We start from the raw sequence: 17,900 nt of genomic DNA, 5'->3' as shown, positions 1-17,900 counted from the left end.
CATGCGACTCTGTGATGAGGACTAGGGACTCAGTACATGGGGAGTGCTAGATCCTTCAGGAGTAACCATGATATCAGGGAGAAGGAGGAGGACCCCCCATCCTGAGGATGCACATCCTTCTCCCCAAACCACCCACATCCCTTCCAACATCCCACCACCCCAACCTGCCAGGGCTGAATCCTCCAGCACCATATCTGGGGTGGCCATGCCACTGAGAGCAGCAATGCCAGCAATTCTCATGAAGAAGCTGGCACCATGGAAAACAGGGAATGTACTGGTGCCTGAGGTGGGGTGGGGGGCTGCCTGTGTCCCCTCCCCGCCGTCCCTGGCTGACCGTGTTCTGGCTCTGAGGAGTGCTTGGCTCCACCTTCCGCCCTTCCCTCCCCCGGTGCTAAGCAGCAAAGCCAGCTAGAGACATCCAGCCGGGGTATTAGTAAAAACCAAGCCTCCCTCCAGGAATGGCACTCGCTTGAGAGCCTCCCTGTGCTGCGCGCCCCGACACCACTGGGGCTGGGAGAGAGAACAGGGGGGCTATTGGGATACAAATCACAGCCCTCGCAGGATTTGCACGGCACACCGGCCAGCAATGTAAGTTTTCCTACCTGAGCTCGCTTGCACACACACACACTTTTGTTCACACTTTTCCCCCCTGCTCTATTTCTCTTCCTTTTTTCCTTTTTTCATTTTCCCAAACAAAAGTCTGTGTTGCCCTCCGAAACTAGAGGGACAGCAGCTCTTGCTATGCACTGTCTTTTTTTTTTTTTCCGGTTAAGCCAGAGGCATGCTTTTCCATCACTTTTTTTGTTTTATTTTTTCTTCTTCCATTTTTTTTTTAAATTTATTTCTAGATGGGGAGTATAGAGAGGCCTTTATTTTTAGAGTGTTTCTTTCTCTTAGGGGGGAACTGCTGCACAGCAGCAGGGACTTTTAGAGGTGACTGCAAACAGAAGGAGAAAGGTGGAGCATATGGGACAGTCAACCCAAAGCTATGTCTTGTCTCAAAGTTAAACTTGGTTGTGTTTTTGTCTGGGTGTATATAGATATAGATAGAGATAGAGATAGAGATAGAGATACAGATACAGATATAGATACATGAATGTGAGTATGCATACGCATATACTGGAGGGTGTGTGTGTATGAAGTGTAGATGTATTTTATGCCTTTGGTTTATCAGCTGTGAGAACGTGGGATGAAATGTCCCCGCAGAAGCACTTTCTCACAGCTGGAATCAGGGTCTCTGGGTGTGGATCCCAGGCCTGGGCTGGTTCTCTGCGTGGTGGTGCCACCCGCTCAGGTTCCCTGGCACCTGGGGTATCAGTCCCTTCTGGCTTATAGATACGGTGTCGGTGCTTCCCCTCCCTTGTTTCCCCCCAGACATTTCACTGTGTGTCTTTGAAATAAAGGGGCACTTCCCCACACAAGTTTGGTGGCTGTCCTCCACATTCCACTCCTCTGTGGAGTGCTGTGCCCAGGCAGAATGGTGCATGTCTCTCTCCTTTCAGGCCCCCAACCTTCATCAGCCCCTTCCCCACATGTCAGCTTCACATGATTGCAGAGATAGGGAGCAATATCCCAATTAATCAGGGGCCCCGACCCATCCCCACCCCCACTGATCACGGGTTCTGCGGTGTGCACAGCAATTGCGTTGCTTGCGCTTTAATTGAGCAGCCCCTGTCTCGTGGTCAGTTCTTCAGAGACCTTGGAGTCCCTTTCAGATTTGGTGGTTGCTTCTCATTTTCTTTCCTTTCCTCCTTTTTTCCTATCTTTCCTTTGTTTTTGTCTTCCTCCCTTCCCTCCCCAGTGAGAAGGACAGCAAGAAGGAAGAGGGAAGGCTTGAGAGCAACGATGGCTGACGACCAAGACCTTTCAGAGGTGGAGATGAGCCCAGTGGGCTCTGAAGACCACCACTGCCTCTCCCCAGGACCCTCCATGGCATCAGACAACTCCCCACACCTCAGTGGCTCTGGGAATGGGGAGATGGGGAAGGTGAAGAAGGAACAGCAAGACTCAGAGGCGGATGATGACAAGTTCCCGGTGTGCATTCGCGAGGCAGTCAGCCAGGTGCTGAGCGGCTATGACTGGACCCTGGTTCCCATGCCCGTCCGGGTCAATGGAAGTAACAAGAGCAAACCCCATGTCAAGCGGCCCATGAATGCCTTCATGGTCTGGGCACAGGCTGCCCGGAGGAAATTGGCTGACCAGTACCCGCACCTGCACAACGCCGAGCTCAGTAAGACCTTGGGGAAGCTCTGGAGGTAAGAGAGACTGGTGGAAGGTGGGCTGGTAAGAAAGCAGTTAAAAAGAAACAGAAAACCAGAGAAAAGTGGCAACAGGATGCCACTTCACCCATATGTAGTAAAACGTTAGGTCAGCCTTCTGTCTTCTTGGCTGAGGTCTGGAGGTGTCCTCTAGAGGACTGTGTAGTTATGTGGAAGGATGGAGACTCAGCAGGATGGAAGGGGTGTCCCTTGAGGGGACTTCTGTGCGGTGAACCCCCTCACAGGAGGCACAGTTGTTGACTGAAGCTAGAGTGGTGGCTGGATGTAGGGAGCTCTTCCGCAGCAGAGCTCACCTCTGTCCTGGGCAGATGCCCTTTCCATGTGTTTCCTACTATGTTTCCCTATTGTTCCTGATGGGGACACTGTCATTCTGGTCCTCCCTGCCTGACTGCCTGGGGAGATCTTGCTTTCTTGGCTCACCTTCCCTGTAGGGCTCAGCTGTGCACTAGCAGTAAACTGGCTGAGCTCAAGACTTAAGAACTAAGTCACAGGTGGCTGCCTCAAACCTGTCTGAACTCAGATCCCAGCACTAACAGGGTTTTTTTTATGGTCAGTGCCACAAAGCAAGAGGGAAACCAATTTACATCTGAGAAGGAAGGTCAGGGGAAAGGAGACAGGCAGTCAGAGCCTGACACCCGTCTTTCCCTGTATGGTCCCAGTTTTGGCAAGCCACGCAAGTGCAGTGAGATGGACAAGAAGAGACACAGGTAGAAACAGGGGCTGAGGCTTAGCAGAGAGGAAGAGACCTGCAAGAGTTCCAGCCTTTGCAGGCTCTCTTGGAATATGCTGGCTCAAACAAACCCCATCTTCCATTGCACCCAGAGGGATGCCCTCCCTTCTCACTAGCACACATACACTTCTCCTTTAGCACCACCAGTTTGTGTACCTATTTTCACTTTGTGCAGATCCCGGGTCCTTCAAGTAGCCTCCCCTCCTTCCTCTAGCAGATCCATAGGCTGCTCTCATCGAGTGCAGCCAGCCCATGAGTGTGCAGAGCCATTGTGCTGGAGCCAGACGTGTCAGGCTGGCTGTGCCGCATCCTTCCCATCAGACACTCTCCACTGATAACCCCATCTACTTTCTGCCACAAGTCCCCAGCACAGCCCCCTGCCTCACACCAACCAACGCAAACCAAAGCTCATGCAAACAGCCATCTCATTCTCACACCCGGACACCATTTCATAGAGGAAGCCCTCAGTTTTGGGTGAGCCAAGATACATTTTTTGAAGCAGAAGCTTCAAAACACACTCTCTGTAGCAGCTATTAATTCCTGGCTTCAAACTGCCTAGCTCACAAGAAACCAACCCATTGGGCATTAGATTCTCCCTCTGCTATGTCAGCCTGTTTACCGTGACTCCTGAGTGTCTAATGTAACCCCAGCAGAGGGATTTCTTTGGGAAGTCAAAGGCAGAGCATTTATTGTGAATGTCTCATCTGATCTTTCCTGCTTGGATCTCCTCTGCCTTCTTTTTACCACAGCACTTGCTTTAACCTGGGGCTCTGCTGCCAGCCTTTGGATTGTGAAGCTGTGTTGAACAGAGGGGGTGATGGGGCAGGGACCCACCATTTTTGTTCCTGAAATGTTGATTTCAAGATATCACTCCTTTACTGCAAAATTTTGCCAGATTTTAGAGCAATGGTGTCTCCCTCCGGATGCTGCATTTTCCTAGAAAATATAGCAGAGCAGTGAAATCTCTATAGGTGTTGCACTCAGAGCACAGGGAGACAGAGCCCCCAGCCCATGCCCACAGTCATGCACTCACATGCCTCCCTGCTCCCAGGACATGGCCCCCACTGCTGGCCATATGGGACTCAGAGCAGCAGGACATTGCCACCAGACAATGGACAAGGTCTCTGTGTGTTTCTTGGGGCACAATACAGGCAGGTAGCATTGCTCAGATGAGAAGCTTGTGGGGTCAGGCCCAGGGTTGTTGCAAGCTCTTGAGTTTGCCAGCTGGGTGCTTCTCTTGAATATCTCCTTTCCTAGCGCATGCTGAGGCTCTCCGAGCCGTGCCAGCCCCTACGGAGATCACACAACACAGCAAGCTGGATACAGTCAATATCTGGCCGTATGTATGTGTATTTCTGTGAAGCTGGGGGGAAATATCAATCACAAAACTCCAGAGGAGGTGGCCCAAAGGTTACCAGGATAGTAGTCCAGAGCCTCGCCTTCCAGTCATGGTGTGGCTGGGCTTCCTCTGCTGAGGTTCCCACTGCCTTATCTACACTGTCCCCCAGGTATAGCTCCTACACATGGGTACAGCTGCAAGCAGACAGGATTTTTTTCTGGATGGCTTAGCCTCACACTTTTGATGAATGTCCTTGCAAAGGGGGCCACCGAAACCTTACTGCCAAGGCTTGTTGCTTTGGAAAATGTTGGCTGTTCTGAGCTTATAAAATGTGGGTTAAAGGCAAAGGCTGGTGACCACAGGGACTCCCTGCAGACCACCATTAAACCAAGCACATCCCCAGCAATCGGCACTGGGTGGGGATGGAAAAGGATGAAAATCTTGAGAGGCACCTGAAAAATAGGATGCAACAGCCCAGGACTTTTTTAAAGCCCAGAATTTGCACCGCCATGTCCTCCACAGGCACCAGCCCTCACTGGAAGAGGCTGCAGGATATGCCCTGATGGCCACATTACCTGTCTGACCCCAAACATGATGCCAGGGGGCTTATGGCCCCATCCGTTTTCTCCACTCTGTACCCATTAGGGTGTGTGATGGGTGTAGACAATAAATGGGACATACTAAAAAAGAAGGGAGAGTTTATGTGCTTGATGGTCACAAAATCTGTCCTTGAATGGTTTCTTTTCCCAGGGTGGGACAGGGAACAGCTCTCAAATGGAGGCTGGCTGCTGAAAATGTCAGCATGACTCCCAGCCAAAATGCCAGCCAGCACCACCTCCAGGGCTGAAAACAAGGGAGGCACGGGAAGAAGGGGAGGAAGGCTTAGTAGGGAGGAGCAAGGGGCCCTGATGGAGGGATCTTTGCGTGAGGGTGGCAACACCCAGGGAGTTAGTTCATGCCCACAAAATCTAGGGCCATGGACGTGTAGGAGGGCTGCTTTCTGCTCTCAGCCAGCGCTTGCCTTGCATCAGCTCCAGTGGCCAAGCCCATCACCGCACCGAGTTGTTTGCAGCTGAGCCCCCAGCCAGGGTCAGGCCTCTGGCTGCTGAGCCAGGCGCTTGGCACACGGAGCAGTGCCATGCCAGGCAGCAGACGGGGAGGCTCTGAGAGGCAAGCAGGAAGGTTTTAGCCCTTCTTTCTCCTCCCAGAGCGTGGCGCTGGATGCTTGCCCCTCTCCCCTTGGCTCAGGGGTGAGCATTTGGTGTCAGGCTTGGATAAGCCCCATGAAGGGCTTTGCTCTGTGATCCGTAACTTCTCTGCCCGTGCGAGATTCCTTTGCATTATGGCCTAGAGAGCGTGGGGGGCAGGAGGGGGAGGGCAGGAAGCAAGTGAAATCCAAATCCCCCCAATCTCCTGGCCTTTGCCTGCTCGCACCAGTTTCACTTTGCTAAAGCTGATTTGAATTCTGATCCCAGTGGGAGGGAGGAGGGAGCAGGCAGCCTTAGAGAGAAGGCAAAGATGTGGGGAGTGGACTTGCCTCCATCCTGTTGGTGGCACTACCCATGGGCTGCTGTCACCGAGAGAGGAGGTGAGGCACTTCAGCATAGCTCAGAGGTCAGGGACCTGACACCTGTGTATCCTCCAATGTCTCTGTTTCACACCATCCACAAGATAGATCTCAGAGGCTGAGCTTTGCAGGTTTTGCCTTAATTCTCCATATCCCAAGTTCTGTAAGGATGAAGGTTTTGCCAAGGCAAGGTTGCTCCCAGTCCACAAGGCCTATGAGGATTGACCCTTGCAGGTCTCTGGAGCAGCACAGGCTGAGGGATTAGAGCCCTCTAGGACTTGTGAGCATGCTATACAGTGGTGGGAGGGAGACAGGAAAGCTGGTGCTGGATGGTAGCTCAGTTGCTTTAATCTCCAGGATTAAGGCAGTGGAGGAATGTGGTGTGTGGCCACAACTTGCTCAGGCTGACTGGAGTGAACCCAGGACAGCACCATGCCACACACCTTCTGTCTACCAGCCGAGGCAATGCACAAGGCGTAGGGGGGAAAAGGGTGTTTAGAGACCAACCCATTACTTGCTGGTAATCTGATCACCCACTAGATTTACCTGTGTATTCCTTGAGCATACCTCCTCTTCATCTTCAGTTTTTCAGGTCAGTTCTGACCTTTATATCTTCCTGAGAGCCTACAGCTAAACAGAATTGGTCACATTTTAGTGCTAAGGGCTTCGGGGGTGCCAAGATGCTGGTACAGTCCCATCGCCATGTAGATCTTTTGCTGGGGAGAAAAAAGTGGGGACATAACATAAATTGATTTTTTTTTTGGCTGTTTGTGAGCCCTGCCATTCTTAATGGCTGTTTGGAGTTCCCAGTCATGAGAAGACAAGTCCCTTCTAAGAGTACTAGTTTTTGGTTGGAGGCAGGATGACCTTGAGTCACAAGAACATGAGGAGGAAAATCATACTATGAAATTGAAGTGCTTCCAGCTGAAATGCTGCAAAAGGCTTGAGCAATGAGTTTGATCTTCTCTTCAAGTGCTCTGAGGAATCCTGCCTGTGCATTTCACCATTTCCTCAGAGAGCCTTAACTAGAGCAGCCCATGATCTAGCAGGAATACAGAGAAGTAGCTTACATTTCTGCCGTCCCTTTCATCCAGAGGCTAAGGGTCATCTACTTCTACAAAGCCAGCAAATTAGCGGCTAAAGTTTTTACAACTGCTTGGCCAAGTTCAAGAAAGGCTGGTCCTTTGTGCTTCAACCTTTTGCATTATCCATGTCTGAGGTGAGGAGGAGCTCCAGGAATAGTGGAGTACACAGTTTCTAGCCCTTCCAAATTTTCTTTCTGATAGGGTTTCTAGCCCTTTCCAAACTTCCAAATTCCCTTTTAGAATATTGCAAGATGACTAAGGGTTGCTTTACATGGTCCCTGTGGAGCCAATATCAATTGCTGCTATTGGTGCTCCAATACAGCCTCAAACTAGGAGCAGAGCCTATAGAAGGGGTGAGGTTAACCTGGAACAAATATAGTCTGGGGAAAAGCAAGAGATATGGGGCACTCAGCACTACAGGGAGTACACTACCTTTGTCCAAAGGACAATTGCAACTGCCCTTAATTTTCCTGAAGTTTTTAAAAGCAGCTCGTCCAAACTTATTTAACACAACTACAAAAGCCTGCGTTTAGCCCTTTGGCAATGGAAGAAAGGGTAAGTTAGACTTACTCAAGTGAGAAGCATCACACAGGTGGGGAAGGGGCATCCAGCACTGGCACCAACTGGTGGCAGGGTTAAATGACTAAGGAGAAGAAGGAAAGCATTGCTGTCTCCATGGAAACACTCTAAGTTTGTCCTATTGTTTTGGGAAGTACCCTCCATGGGGCAACATCCTGGCATTTGGATTTACACACCCTATGCCACAATACTGAGCATAGGTGTTTTTTTCTGATGGACCTGCCCCACTCCTTTCCCTCTTCTTTACCACCTCGGTCTCTGCAGGTTATTGAACGAAAGCGACAAGCGGCCCTTTATCGAAGAGGCGGAGCGGCTGAGGATGCAGCACAAGAAGGACCATCCTGATTACAAGTACCAGCCCCGCCGGCGGAAAAATGGCAAGGCCACACAGGGCGAGGGTGAAGGCCAGGTAGAAGGGGAGGCTGGTGGGGCTGCTGCCATCCAGGCCCACTACAAGAATGCCCACCTGGATCACAGGCATCCCGGCGAAGGGTCGCCCATGTCTGATGGTCATCCGGAACACTCCTCAGGTGAGTCTGGGGTCTCAGTGAATCTCTTGACAGACTACAGCCAAGTCAGAAGCTCACACCTTACTCATGACCCAGCAGACTGCTGGTATCAGCAGTACAGGGACATGCCTGAGTTTCAGAGGCACTTGCATTCTTCTAGTCAGGCAAGATATCATTGCATCCTCCCTTTTTTCCACAAGATGATATAGAGATTTGGTTTTGTCTATTTCTTGTCTAAACAGCTGCTGGAATACTGGGAAGAACAGAGATGGGTTGTGTATACAGCAAGTCATAAAACTGTAACTCACCTGTTCTCTTTTTTTCCTTTTCAAAATATTCTTCACATTGCAGGTCAGAGCCATGGGCCCCCCACACCTCCTACCACCCCTAAGACCGAGATGCAGGCAGGCAAAGCCGATTCCAAACGAGAAGGACGTTCCCTGGGGGAAGGGGGAAAGCCACACATTGACTTTGGAAATGTGGACATTGGGGAGATCAGCCATGAGGTGATGTCCAACATGGAGACCTTTGATGTCAATGAATTTGATCAATACCTGCCGCCTAACGGACACGCTGGTCACCCAGGCCATGTCGGGGGCTATGCAGCAGCGGCTGCTGCTGGCTACGGCCTCGGGAGCGCCCTGGCTGCGGCCAGCGGACACTCTGCCTGGATCTCCAAGCAGCATGGAGTCTCCTTGTCCACCGCCACCTCATCGGTGGTGGACTCAAAGGCCCAGGTGAAAACAGAGGGGTCCACCCCTGGAGGCCATTACACTGACCAGCCCTCCACCTCCCAGATTGCTTACACATCCCTGAGTCTGCCCCACTATGGCTCGGCCTTCCCCTCCATCTCCAGGCCACAGTTTGACTACCCAGACCACCAGCCCTCAGGACCCTACTACAGCCATTCCACCCAAGCCTCTGGCCTCTACTCTGCCTTCTCCTATATGGGACCTTCCCAACGTCCCCTTTACACTGCCATCTCTGATCCTGCACCCTCCGTGCCACAGTCCCATAGCCCCACACACTGGGAACAGCCTGTGTACACAACTCTCTCCAGACCATAGGGAATGGGGAACAGTGACCGAAGCAGCGACGGAATGGCTCCGAAGAATCAGCACAGGCAGAAGAGCCTCCGAACTCCAAGGTCACTCAGTGCCATCCAGCCACCAGAACCCACCAAGCATACAAAAGTGCCTTTCTTGATCCCAGCTCTTGCTGGCACACCCACCTAGAGGAAGGTTTATCATCCTTTTGCCCTTTACCAATTTCACACAGGCCACATGGCTGGCTTGCGATGCCTTACTGGCCTTCTAGATGAGGAGGATTCTAGACATGGAATGACTGGTATGTGGTGGGTTTTCTTGTGCGCACCCTGGACTGCACATTGAGAGAGACTGTCCTTTCCTTCCCCTCCCACACTGCTCCAGGGAGTTTGCAAGTGTTTCCAACAGGCCACAATGGCCAACACTTTGTCACCTGCTGCAGGTATTGGGTGGTCGCTCAGCCTCGGCAGATGTGTCACGGAAGGAGCACTAGGGAGGATGGTATGGCCGGCTTCCTTGCAATCAGCGTTGTGCAGCAGTCCTGCCTAAGATTCACACATGCATGAATCTTGAACCCCTTGGAAGACCAACCTACGCTTGCTTCCCTGCTGATTTCCACAGCCGCACCCTAGCTTTTCTCCCCACCTCTCCCTACCATCCTGCCTCTGTTTAATCCCACACTCTTCCCAGAATGGAGATTTGAAGGCTTGCCTGAACAGTACGTGGGATTTGGGAACAGCGGGGTCAGTCTTAGCATTACTTGTATCACAGCCTGTGTGCACACACGTGTTCATATATGAAGGCAGAGAAGAGGTGGGGAAGGACCAATGAACCATTATGGTGCTATGGGTGAATCTTCCTTTTTTAAAATTACTCTGTATCATTCATGTCTGGCATTTCTGGCCTCCCAGTCTCTTCTAATCTCTTCAGAACCCCAAACAACCTCTGAGCAAACCTGGCCTTTGCTCTTCCATATCTGACAGTGTCTGCATGAAATGAAGAGGCACCAAGAAAGCTACAATGCATTTGTCAACACCCCAAGTTGATTCCAGTACTCTTTGAGCTCCCACTCCAAACCCAGGCTGAACTCATTCGTCCATCATGTCTCCCAGTCAGCCAACACCTCCATCCCATCTATGCTGAGAATGGAAAGATACTCCTGTGGCTTTAAGCAAAGTAGATACAGACCCAATCTCGGATGATGAAAGAAGCATATTTAGGTGCAAAGTAATCTTCTATGTCTTTGGGTTTCAAACTGGAAGTAACTATCTCTTAGAGATCAACCTCTTTTTTCAGCCCAGCATCTGAAGATAGTCTGCTTGCTTCTCCTTTGTCACCTCTAGGGCTGGGGTGTTTTGCCATGCCAGGGACTGAACTGGCACAAAAATTGCCACAGGCAAATATGATTCCTGGCAGTTGATTGCAGAGACATACTGTGGGACTTTTCAATGCATATTCCAGTCTAGAAAGAGACTTTAACTAAATGTGGACTGTGATGGGTGCTGCTGTATCCCTTTGTTGATATGACTGTCAGGTGCCCTTCCTGCCTCCCTTAGCTACAGATGACTTATCCTTGTGGTGTCTGAAAAGATCACGTAGAATGTTTGCTCCCCGTATGCATGTAACCTCTTCCAGCCCTGTCCCCTTATTTATGCAAGTAGCACCTTCCTCCCCTACCTCCCTTTCCTCAGTCTCTGTGCCATCCTAGCACCATTAACTCTGCATTAAACATATGGAATAATAAACTTATAAGTTTCATTTTCACATGTCTGGGTTTCTTCGACCTCTTCCTTGCAAGTCTCTTGCTTTTTCCCCCAGCACATGTATGATGGGTCACACACAAATCCTGTGCACAGCCTTCCTCTGCCTCTCAGGAAGAGGACACAGGTACAATTCTGACTGGCTGTCTAGACTTCTTCATGGATATGAAACTCACCTTCTGTTTACACCTCACCTCCAGTAATTTCTTCCATGAGAAAAGCACTAACACTGATTTCTGTTCTTCATATGAGATACAGCACACACTATCAAGAGTACTATTTTGCACATGCTTCACCCAAAAATTTCTTAGTGCAATTACTAATGCTCTCTAGGATAGAGGTGTGGGATTTCTCATCTTGGTTACTTATGACCAGGTAGCAGGTAACATACCTTCAAAAATCTTTCCCCCCCCCCCCCCAAATTCGTGTATTTTGGAAGCAGCCAGTAATTCCTCTGTAAAAATTCAACTCCCCACCCTCTTGCCTCCCACAAGCAAGAACCTAAACACAAACACTCATACACACAGAGTATATTCCAGAATACATGCATACACTTCCTCACTTGTTGAAGAAGATATTCTGTAAATAGTCAGATCCTGGGAGGGTAACTGAACCTGTCTGGAAAGAAGAATGTGTAGCAGGTATCACTCTGCTTAAGAACATCTCTTGAGGCAGAACGATAGAAGCCCGTTTACCACAGACACTCCCAACAATTACAAGTTGATTCCAAAGGGCTTCAACGCTGGTGCGTGTGAGCAGATGCAGTGAGTTCCTGTTCACTAAACACTTTATGGGTGAGTAGAGTAAGCAGAACATCTAGGAACTGTGGAATGTTCAAAGCTTTTTAAAAAGCATAGCACTCTTTGGATGAAGTTCTGTATAGGGCCAAGAGCATCCACAGCATGATAGCTTAATTAATCTAATAATAGTGATGTCAGGTAAAGAATTCCATGCAAAATAGGACTGACCATTCATGGAGAGGAGGAGAAACCTATACCTCAAATCGCAGGCTGTGGGAAGAGCCCAGAAGGGCACTGCTGAGCAAGTCAGAAGCACAGGTAGGGAGGAAGGGAAGACATGGTGGAATTATAGGTATGAAAGCTGATTACAGGGGTGGGAGAGAGAAGTGACACAACATGGATGAACAGAAGAGTAGGAAAAGAAAGTTCTTAATATCACATAAGTACTCCAGCTCTTCAAGAAGCAAATTAGGAAAGTGAGTGCGCTCTGCCTCAACCATTCACCAGTGGAAGGAGAAGCCTCTCATAGAGGGGGGTTGTTGCAAGTAAGACAGTACTGAGAATACCACTGGTAACAGAGGGGTTAACCACTCCTCCTGCAGCCTAGTAGGAGCTCTCCCGGCATCCTTCCCTATCCCTTTAATTGTATCTGATACAGATGCAAGGCTGGGGAGGGGAGTCCAGTAGGGAACAAAGAAGCCATTTAAAAAAAAATAAAAAAAAGGACAAGAAAACGACTCCGCGCTCCATGGCAGACGCCAAAACGATTGCACAAAGGCACCATTTCAGGGCTGAAATTTCACCGCACCAACGTGATTAAAGGATTCCACTGAGGGTGGGGGGAGAAAGCTGAAGGCCACAGTGCTGCAAGTTAACCTTTTCTTGGTAAGGGTGGCCTGGACCAGGAAGCATTTGCGTTCTTCACAGTCAACCCCCTCCGTGCACCTGCAAACGTCTCCACATCCCCTTTGACCTGTCATTTCACCCAGGGACCCATTCAGCTCTTGCATTATTGCCTCCAAAACCAGCCCTTCCTGTGCACAACAAGAGAGGAATGATAGACTGGTGCTTTTACAGGAAGCAGTAAGAGAATGACATTCATGGCTGTTACATGAGCCAAGTTCCCAGGCAGGTGGGTATAAATTCCCTTTAGGACATGGATGCTCATGCGCAGGCACCAACCACACATGGAGCATGATCACTTATATATATAAGTACAAGCTTTAACACAAACTAGTCAGAAATATTATTTCTGGACCAGAGCACAAAAAAATATAAGGCAGAAACCATAGGTGAGGTGCACCTTCCTCCTTCTTCTCTTTAAAAATAGAAACCAAAACCTCTGAGAGATCTTATTAGCAAGATAATTGAGAAAATTTGGTGTGTTCTGCTCAAGCTCAGATCTTCCACATGCAGAGAAAGAACCTTGAAGTACACAGATCAAGAAACAAAAACTAGGTGAAGTGATGAAAATCTGCAGCTGGCTGGAAGCCTTTGCAGACTGTAAGGCATCCACCCAACTCTTGACTCAAGCACATTACCTCCCAGCACATCAGAGGTGAGAGTGCAGGTACCTGAAGGGGACAGATGACTGATCTTTCACCACAATATAGATCAAAGGAAGTCTAGGATTTAGCTGCAGTTGTGCCACTGTAAGAATCATCAGGGTATGTTAAACTGAGATGGCTTGTCCATCCCCAGGACCTCAGTTCCACCGTGTGCCAGAGAACAGCTGCACCAGGAGCAAGTGCAACAACAACCCACACCTGCTGAGCTGGTGGGACAGCGAGGGGCGGCCGCGCTTCCGGCTGGGGCAGTGCCACTGAAAGGGGATCCCCACTTCTGATAAGCAGCAAGGGAGCAGGGAAACAATAGGTGGCTTGATGAGAGCTGCTCTACGATACTCCTGAGAAGCCCCACAGTCAGCCCTGGCCAAAGAGGAAATTGGGGGTTTCCACAGCAACCTGTTCAGGGCACAAAGGGCCAACTGTCTAGGGGGAAGCCATGGAGGTGTCTCAGCACTCCTATTTTAAGAAGGGACAGTGGCTGAAGGCTGGAGTCTTTCTGAAGCCAAAGTACCTGCCGGAGCATTTCTGTACAGCAGGAGTTTAATTGGGCATTAGTCCTGAAACCAGGGAGGAGCAGTTCTAGAGGAGGGAGTTACTGCACACTTTGGCCTAACTAAAAGACGAGGCCTTCAACAGTGTAAGAAAGCTGAAAAAACAGCATTGCATTCGGCTCCCTAATCTTACTGATACAGTACATGACACACAGAGAAAAAAAAAAAAAAATACCCAGACTGGTGGAGACAGCTAAGAAAGTAATCTCTCAGACATATAGGATTGAAAGAGAAAATCAGAGGGCAAAAAACCCCAAATACATTTAATTTAAAATAGGGAGATCTAGAATTTATTTACAGAAACACTACCCAAAATTAGAAACAACCCTGGAAATGCAAAACCAAAAACAATGGCTGGAATCTGATCAGTCTGTGATAATTAATTCATCCACACCCCAGTCTTCATAGCTCCCATCTGGAAGGTAACGACGGATGATTATGGGGATCTTGCGTGCTCTGAAAGGAAGAGAGAGATGAACAGAAATGTCAGAATCTCCACCGTATCACTTCAGCAGGTGATGGAAGTGAGGTGCTTGGTGGCTCCAATAAGCTCATCAGATTTAACTGAGAGCTGTGCAGCACCAGTGTTTGATACTATATAGCGAAGTCCCAACAAAATTCCGTCATTTGTAGATGCAAAGCACTCAGCACCCTCAGACTACGAACACCCAAGACCTCTCAGACCTCTGATGCTCCTGCAAGAATTGAGCCTAGCATTCTGAACCCGTTAAGAGGCAACAATAAGCATCTAACCTTGGTACAGGGGAAAAATATAAATCCAGGGATTTGAAGAACAAATCCACTCCTTGTTTGACAGAAGGTTTTTCCCCACACAACACTATTTTTAGTGGCAGAATTCTGAGAACTTCCAGGGCAAACTGGTATTTACAGAGAAATTTGCATCCTGAGAGCATCAGATACATTTCAAGAAGGATACATGAAACAGCGACTATTCAGGTGCCAAAACCTGTTACAGCTGGGGTGGAGCACAGCACCTGCTCATAGTCCTTCCGATTAGAGAGCAAGAAAATTCTGAATACAATTTAACTTCATGAAAGCAAGTTTAAGTCAGCAAAGCATCATCAGCCAGTCTGGAATCTAGCCAGGGCATCAGGTTTTAACTGTATCAGACTTGAAAAGTAACACAACTTCTTTACATTCAGGGAGGTTGTTTTTCCAGTAGTAAAGTAACTCCCCGATGCCAAGAATTACAACTGAATTTTGGCACAGAACAGGACACACCACACTGACTTACTTTTCAGAACTTGCACACAGGCAGTGACCAGAAGCAACTCAGTCTGAGCCCAGAGATCTGACAGGAATATGACCCAAAGGGAGTTGTCATAGATAAAAAAATCTGCAAGAGCAGTTTCCGTGCACTGAGAAACTGGGGAAGCAGGGGGATAATTTTGTTTAAGGACAGGGACCTAATCAGTAACAGTGTCCAGCTGCTTGCATGTGACCTGGACTGTGCAGGAAAACTGTGGGACAGCAGGGAGTTCTGCTGTGGAAAAGTGGGCCTGCAAGTGGTCATCCAAAAGCTGCCTCTGCTGCAGTCAGAAAGGATTTATTCACCTTTCTGTAAGCAGGGGGAAAGGACAAGAAGCCAAGCACGGAAGGGTGCAGGAAATAAACATTCTCATCAGCCTAACTCTTATTTTAATTTTTGCTAGCACTTCATTTGAACACAGTTCTGTTCAGCTGGCTGCTTCAAAACAATTCCATTTGGGAAATTAAATCACTTCCCAAAAGATGAGGACCTTGGGATTCCATCACAGAAATAAATAATACTGGGAACATGAAGTAGAAGAGGTCCAGAGCACTCGTAATCATCAGTTTGCAGGAGCAAGTAGTCTGGGAGAGAGCAGCTGTGGAGAAACTACAAGATGAAGAAAGGAAAAGGCAACTATAGTACTTGCTCACTGTTATTGATGGAAAATAACGCTGTCTTAGAACAAACTGCTACATGTTGGGATGAGGAGAGGACTGCTGGCTTTACAGAAATCAGTACAAAATCTGTGACTTACTTGAGTTCTTTCATGGCAATGAGCAAGGGGTCTGTCTCTCCTTCCAGCTCCACCATCACAGGGGCACACATCCTAAGAAAAACATCAACAGCCACTTGAGCAAAAACACAGAGAACGAAGAGTTAAACACCTGCTTACCTGTGTCACCTCTACAACAGCCAATGAAGTAGGGGGGTGGGACACTATCCTGGCAAAACTGATTTGCTCTGTTGTGCCCTTGAAGGAGAAAATTCCCCCAGATGGTTACAGACCAAACTTTTACTTCAGTGCTCTTCTTCTCCCATCCCTAGGGGTCTGCCAACCAGCTCAAGCTCAGTGACTGGTCAAATCCACACTCTCCTAGTCGCCCTCTGCTGTATACTTAAACATGTAGAAAAGAATGGTTCTAAAATTAATCCAATTAAAAGGTTGCAATTGCTGTAAAATGAGCAGACCTTCTACAGCTCCAACACATCGTTTACATTCTGACCTGCTCACAGCTCCCAGGCTTCGATCAGGAGAAGAGAAGGGCTGGATTTACAAGGCATTTTACCTCTTGGAAGAAAAAACTCAGCATTTTGCAAAGGATTGTGACTACACCCATGACCTGGACAGTGGTGGCAGAGAAAGCTCATGTTATGTGTGGGTGAGGCCATGGGAGCTGCTGCTTGTCTGGGTTCTGAAAGTAGAAGTTGCTGGTGAAGCAGAACCAAGTGCCAGAGTGGATTAAAGGCCTGGCACAGCCTTTATCTCCCCCCATTCTTCTTGCCTCTCACCAACTGAAAGAACATGCATAACACAGCTTCACAGGCTGTGCAAAGAACAGCTTGCCTGCCTGTGAGCTTCTAAATGATGCACAAGAGAAGCCTCATTGTGAAGGTGGATATAAACAAGATGAAACTCAAACCCTTGCCAATGTCTAACATTCTCTCTCAGAAGGTAGTTTCCCAAAAAGCACACCATTTTAAATATTTATTATTAAAACAAATCTAAAAAGTCAAATGAATTAAGAGCAGCCAGCCTTGACAGCACTTAAAGTAAATTTTAAATGTTATTGTCTATTATAAATAAGGCCTTTTTATTGCAAATACTTCAATAACCTTACAGCTACCCACAATGCAACTGCATTTGGAACAAATTTCAGGTTGGTTTCTTCACTCCCAATTCCTACAGCCCTGAGGTATCAACTGAAGTTATTTTGAAGCATCTCTATCTCAAACATTACCTTTCACAAACCAGTCACGAACTCTCAAGTCCATGCTGACTCTCTGAAGAAAGACAGAAACCAGAACTGTCTTGTCCCATTCCCTAGTAATTTTGCCCGTGATCTAGGAAAACTCATTGTGGCTACTGAATGCTCCCTCTTTGTGCACGCGTAGTACAGTTTCAGGCAAGGAGAGACACACAGACTTCAGGTGCAATAAAGAGTAAGCTTCAGTTTGACCAGAGGGTGACATGCAAGCTCGGCAGTCATGCAAAGGATTCAGAAGACCTGGGAATTTTTAAGGGAAGAGGAAAGCTCTAATCAGTGTAAAAGGAGGCACAGCTGCAGCAGTGCTGGGGACACAGCAGGCAATACTCACGCTATCTGCAGGGCACGAGTGCCCAGGACTCTGGCTCGCTCGTACTTGGTCATGTAGGGGGTCGTGATCCGCTTCTGGTTCGCCTGCTGCCGTTCTCCCGAGGGCAGAATCTCCACGTTCTCCTGTCCCTCCTGGGAGAAACAGACCGCGCCGCTGCTCAGCCGCACCCGCCACCGAGGCCCTGAGGTGTGGGGGGAGCCGCTGAGGCCACCCCAGCCACAGCAGCCGCGCGGCCCTGCGAGCGGCACCCACCTCCTCCGCGTTCTCCAGGTCCTCCAGGCCCTCGTCCTCCTCCACATCGTCGAAGTCATCCCCGTCAAAGCTGCGGGAGAGACACACGCGTCGCACTTGTGGCCGGGCCGCCGCCACCCCGTTCCCTCCCTCCCTCCCTCCCTCCCTCCCTCCCTGCGCCCGCCGCCCCGCTCGCACTTGTCCTCGTTGTCGGACATGTTTCCCGCCGGGCGCTCCGGACCGGCGCTCCCGGGAGCAGCTTCCGGCCGCCGCCGTGACGCTGCCGGAAGTCATCGCGGGCCGTTGCCCTGGCGACCGCCGCCGCTG

At 49.3% G+C, this 17,900-nt stretch overlaps 2 protein-coding genes across 3 annotated transcripts; one reads left to right on the top strand and one right to left on the bottom strand.

The window, feature by feature from the left end:
- Positions 1 to 427: 427 nt before the first annotated feature.
- SOX10 (SRY-box transcription factor 10) lies at positions 428 to 10,900 on the top strand. Of its 2 annotated transcripts, XM_021554030.2 has the most exons (4): positions 428 to 588; positions 1,802 to 2,255; positions 7,844 to 8,109; positions 8,440 to 10,900. In XM_021554030.2, the coding sequence occupies exons 2-4, from the start codon at positions 1,846 to 1,848 to the stop codon at positions 9,153 to 9,155; spliced, it is 1,392 nt and encodes a 463-aa protein (XP_021409705.1). In that variant the 5' UTR covers positions 428 to 588; positions 1,802 to 1,845; the 3' UTR covers positions 9,156 to 10,900. The 2 variants fall into 2 exon arrangements, with proteins under 2 accessions (XP_021409705.1, XP_021409704.1); XM_021554029.2 differs by lacking the exon at positions 428 to 588 and having other exon boundaries at positions 1,324 to 2,255.
- Positions 10,901 to 13,971: 3,071 nt separating this feature from the next.
- Positions 13,972 to 17,886, bottom strand: POLR2F (RNA polymerase II, I and III subunit F). Its single transcript, XM_021553960.3, has 5 exons — positions 17,772 to 17,886; positions 17,595 to 17,664; positions 17,343 to 17,473; positions 15,781 to 15,852; positions 13,972 to 14,209 (listed from the first exon to the last, which is right to left on the bottom strand). The coding sequence occupies exons 1-5, from the start codon at positions 17,789 to 17,791 to the stop codon at positions 14,119 to 14,121; spliced, it is 384 nt and encodes a 127-aa protein (XP_021409635.1). The 5' UTR covers positions 17,792 to 17,886; the 3' UTR covers positions 13,972 to 14,118.
- Between the last annotated feature and the right edge of the window lie 14 nt (positions 17,887 to 17,900).

This window comes from Lonchura striata, chromosome 5 (assembly GCF_046129695.1).
Source record: "Lonchura striata isolate bLonStr1 chromosome 5, bLonStr1.mat, whole genome shotgun sequence".
NCBI lineage: Eukaryota > Metazoa > Chordata > Aves > Passeriformes > Estrildidae > Lonchura > Lonchura striata.
Note: the sequence above shows the minus strand (reverse complement) of the source record. Positions and strands in the feature narration are given on the sequence as shown.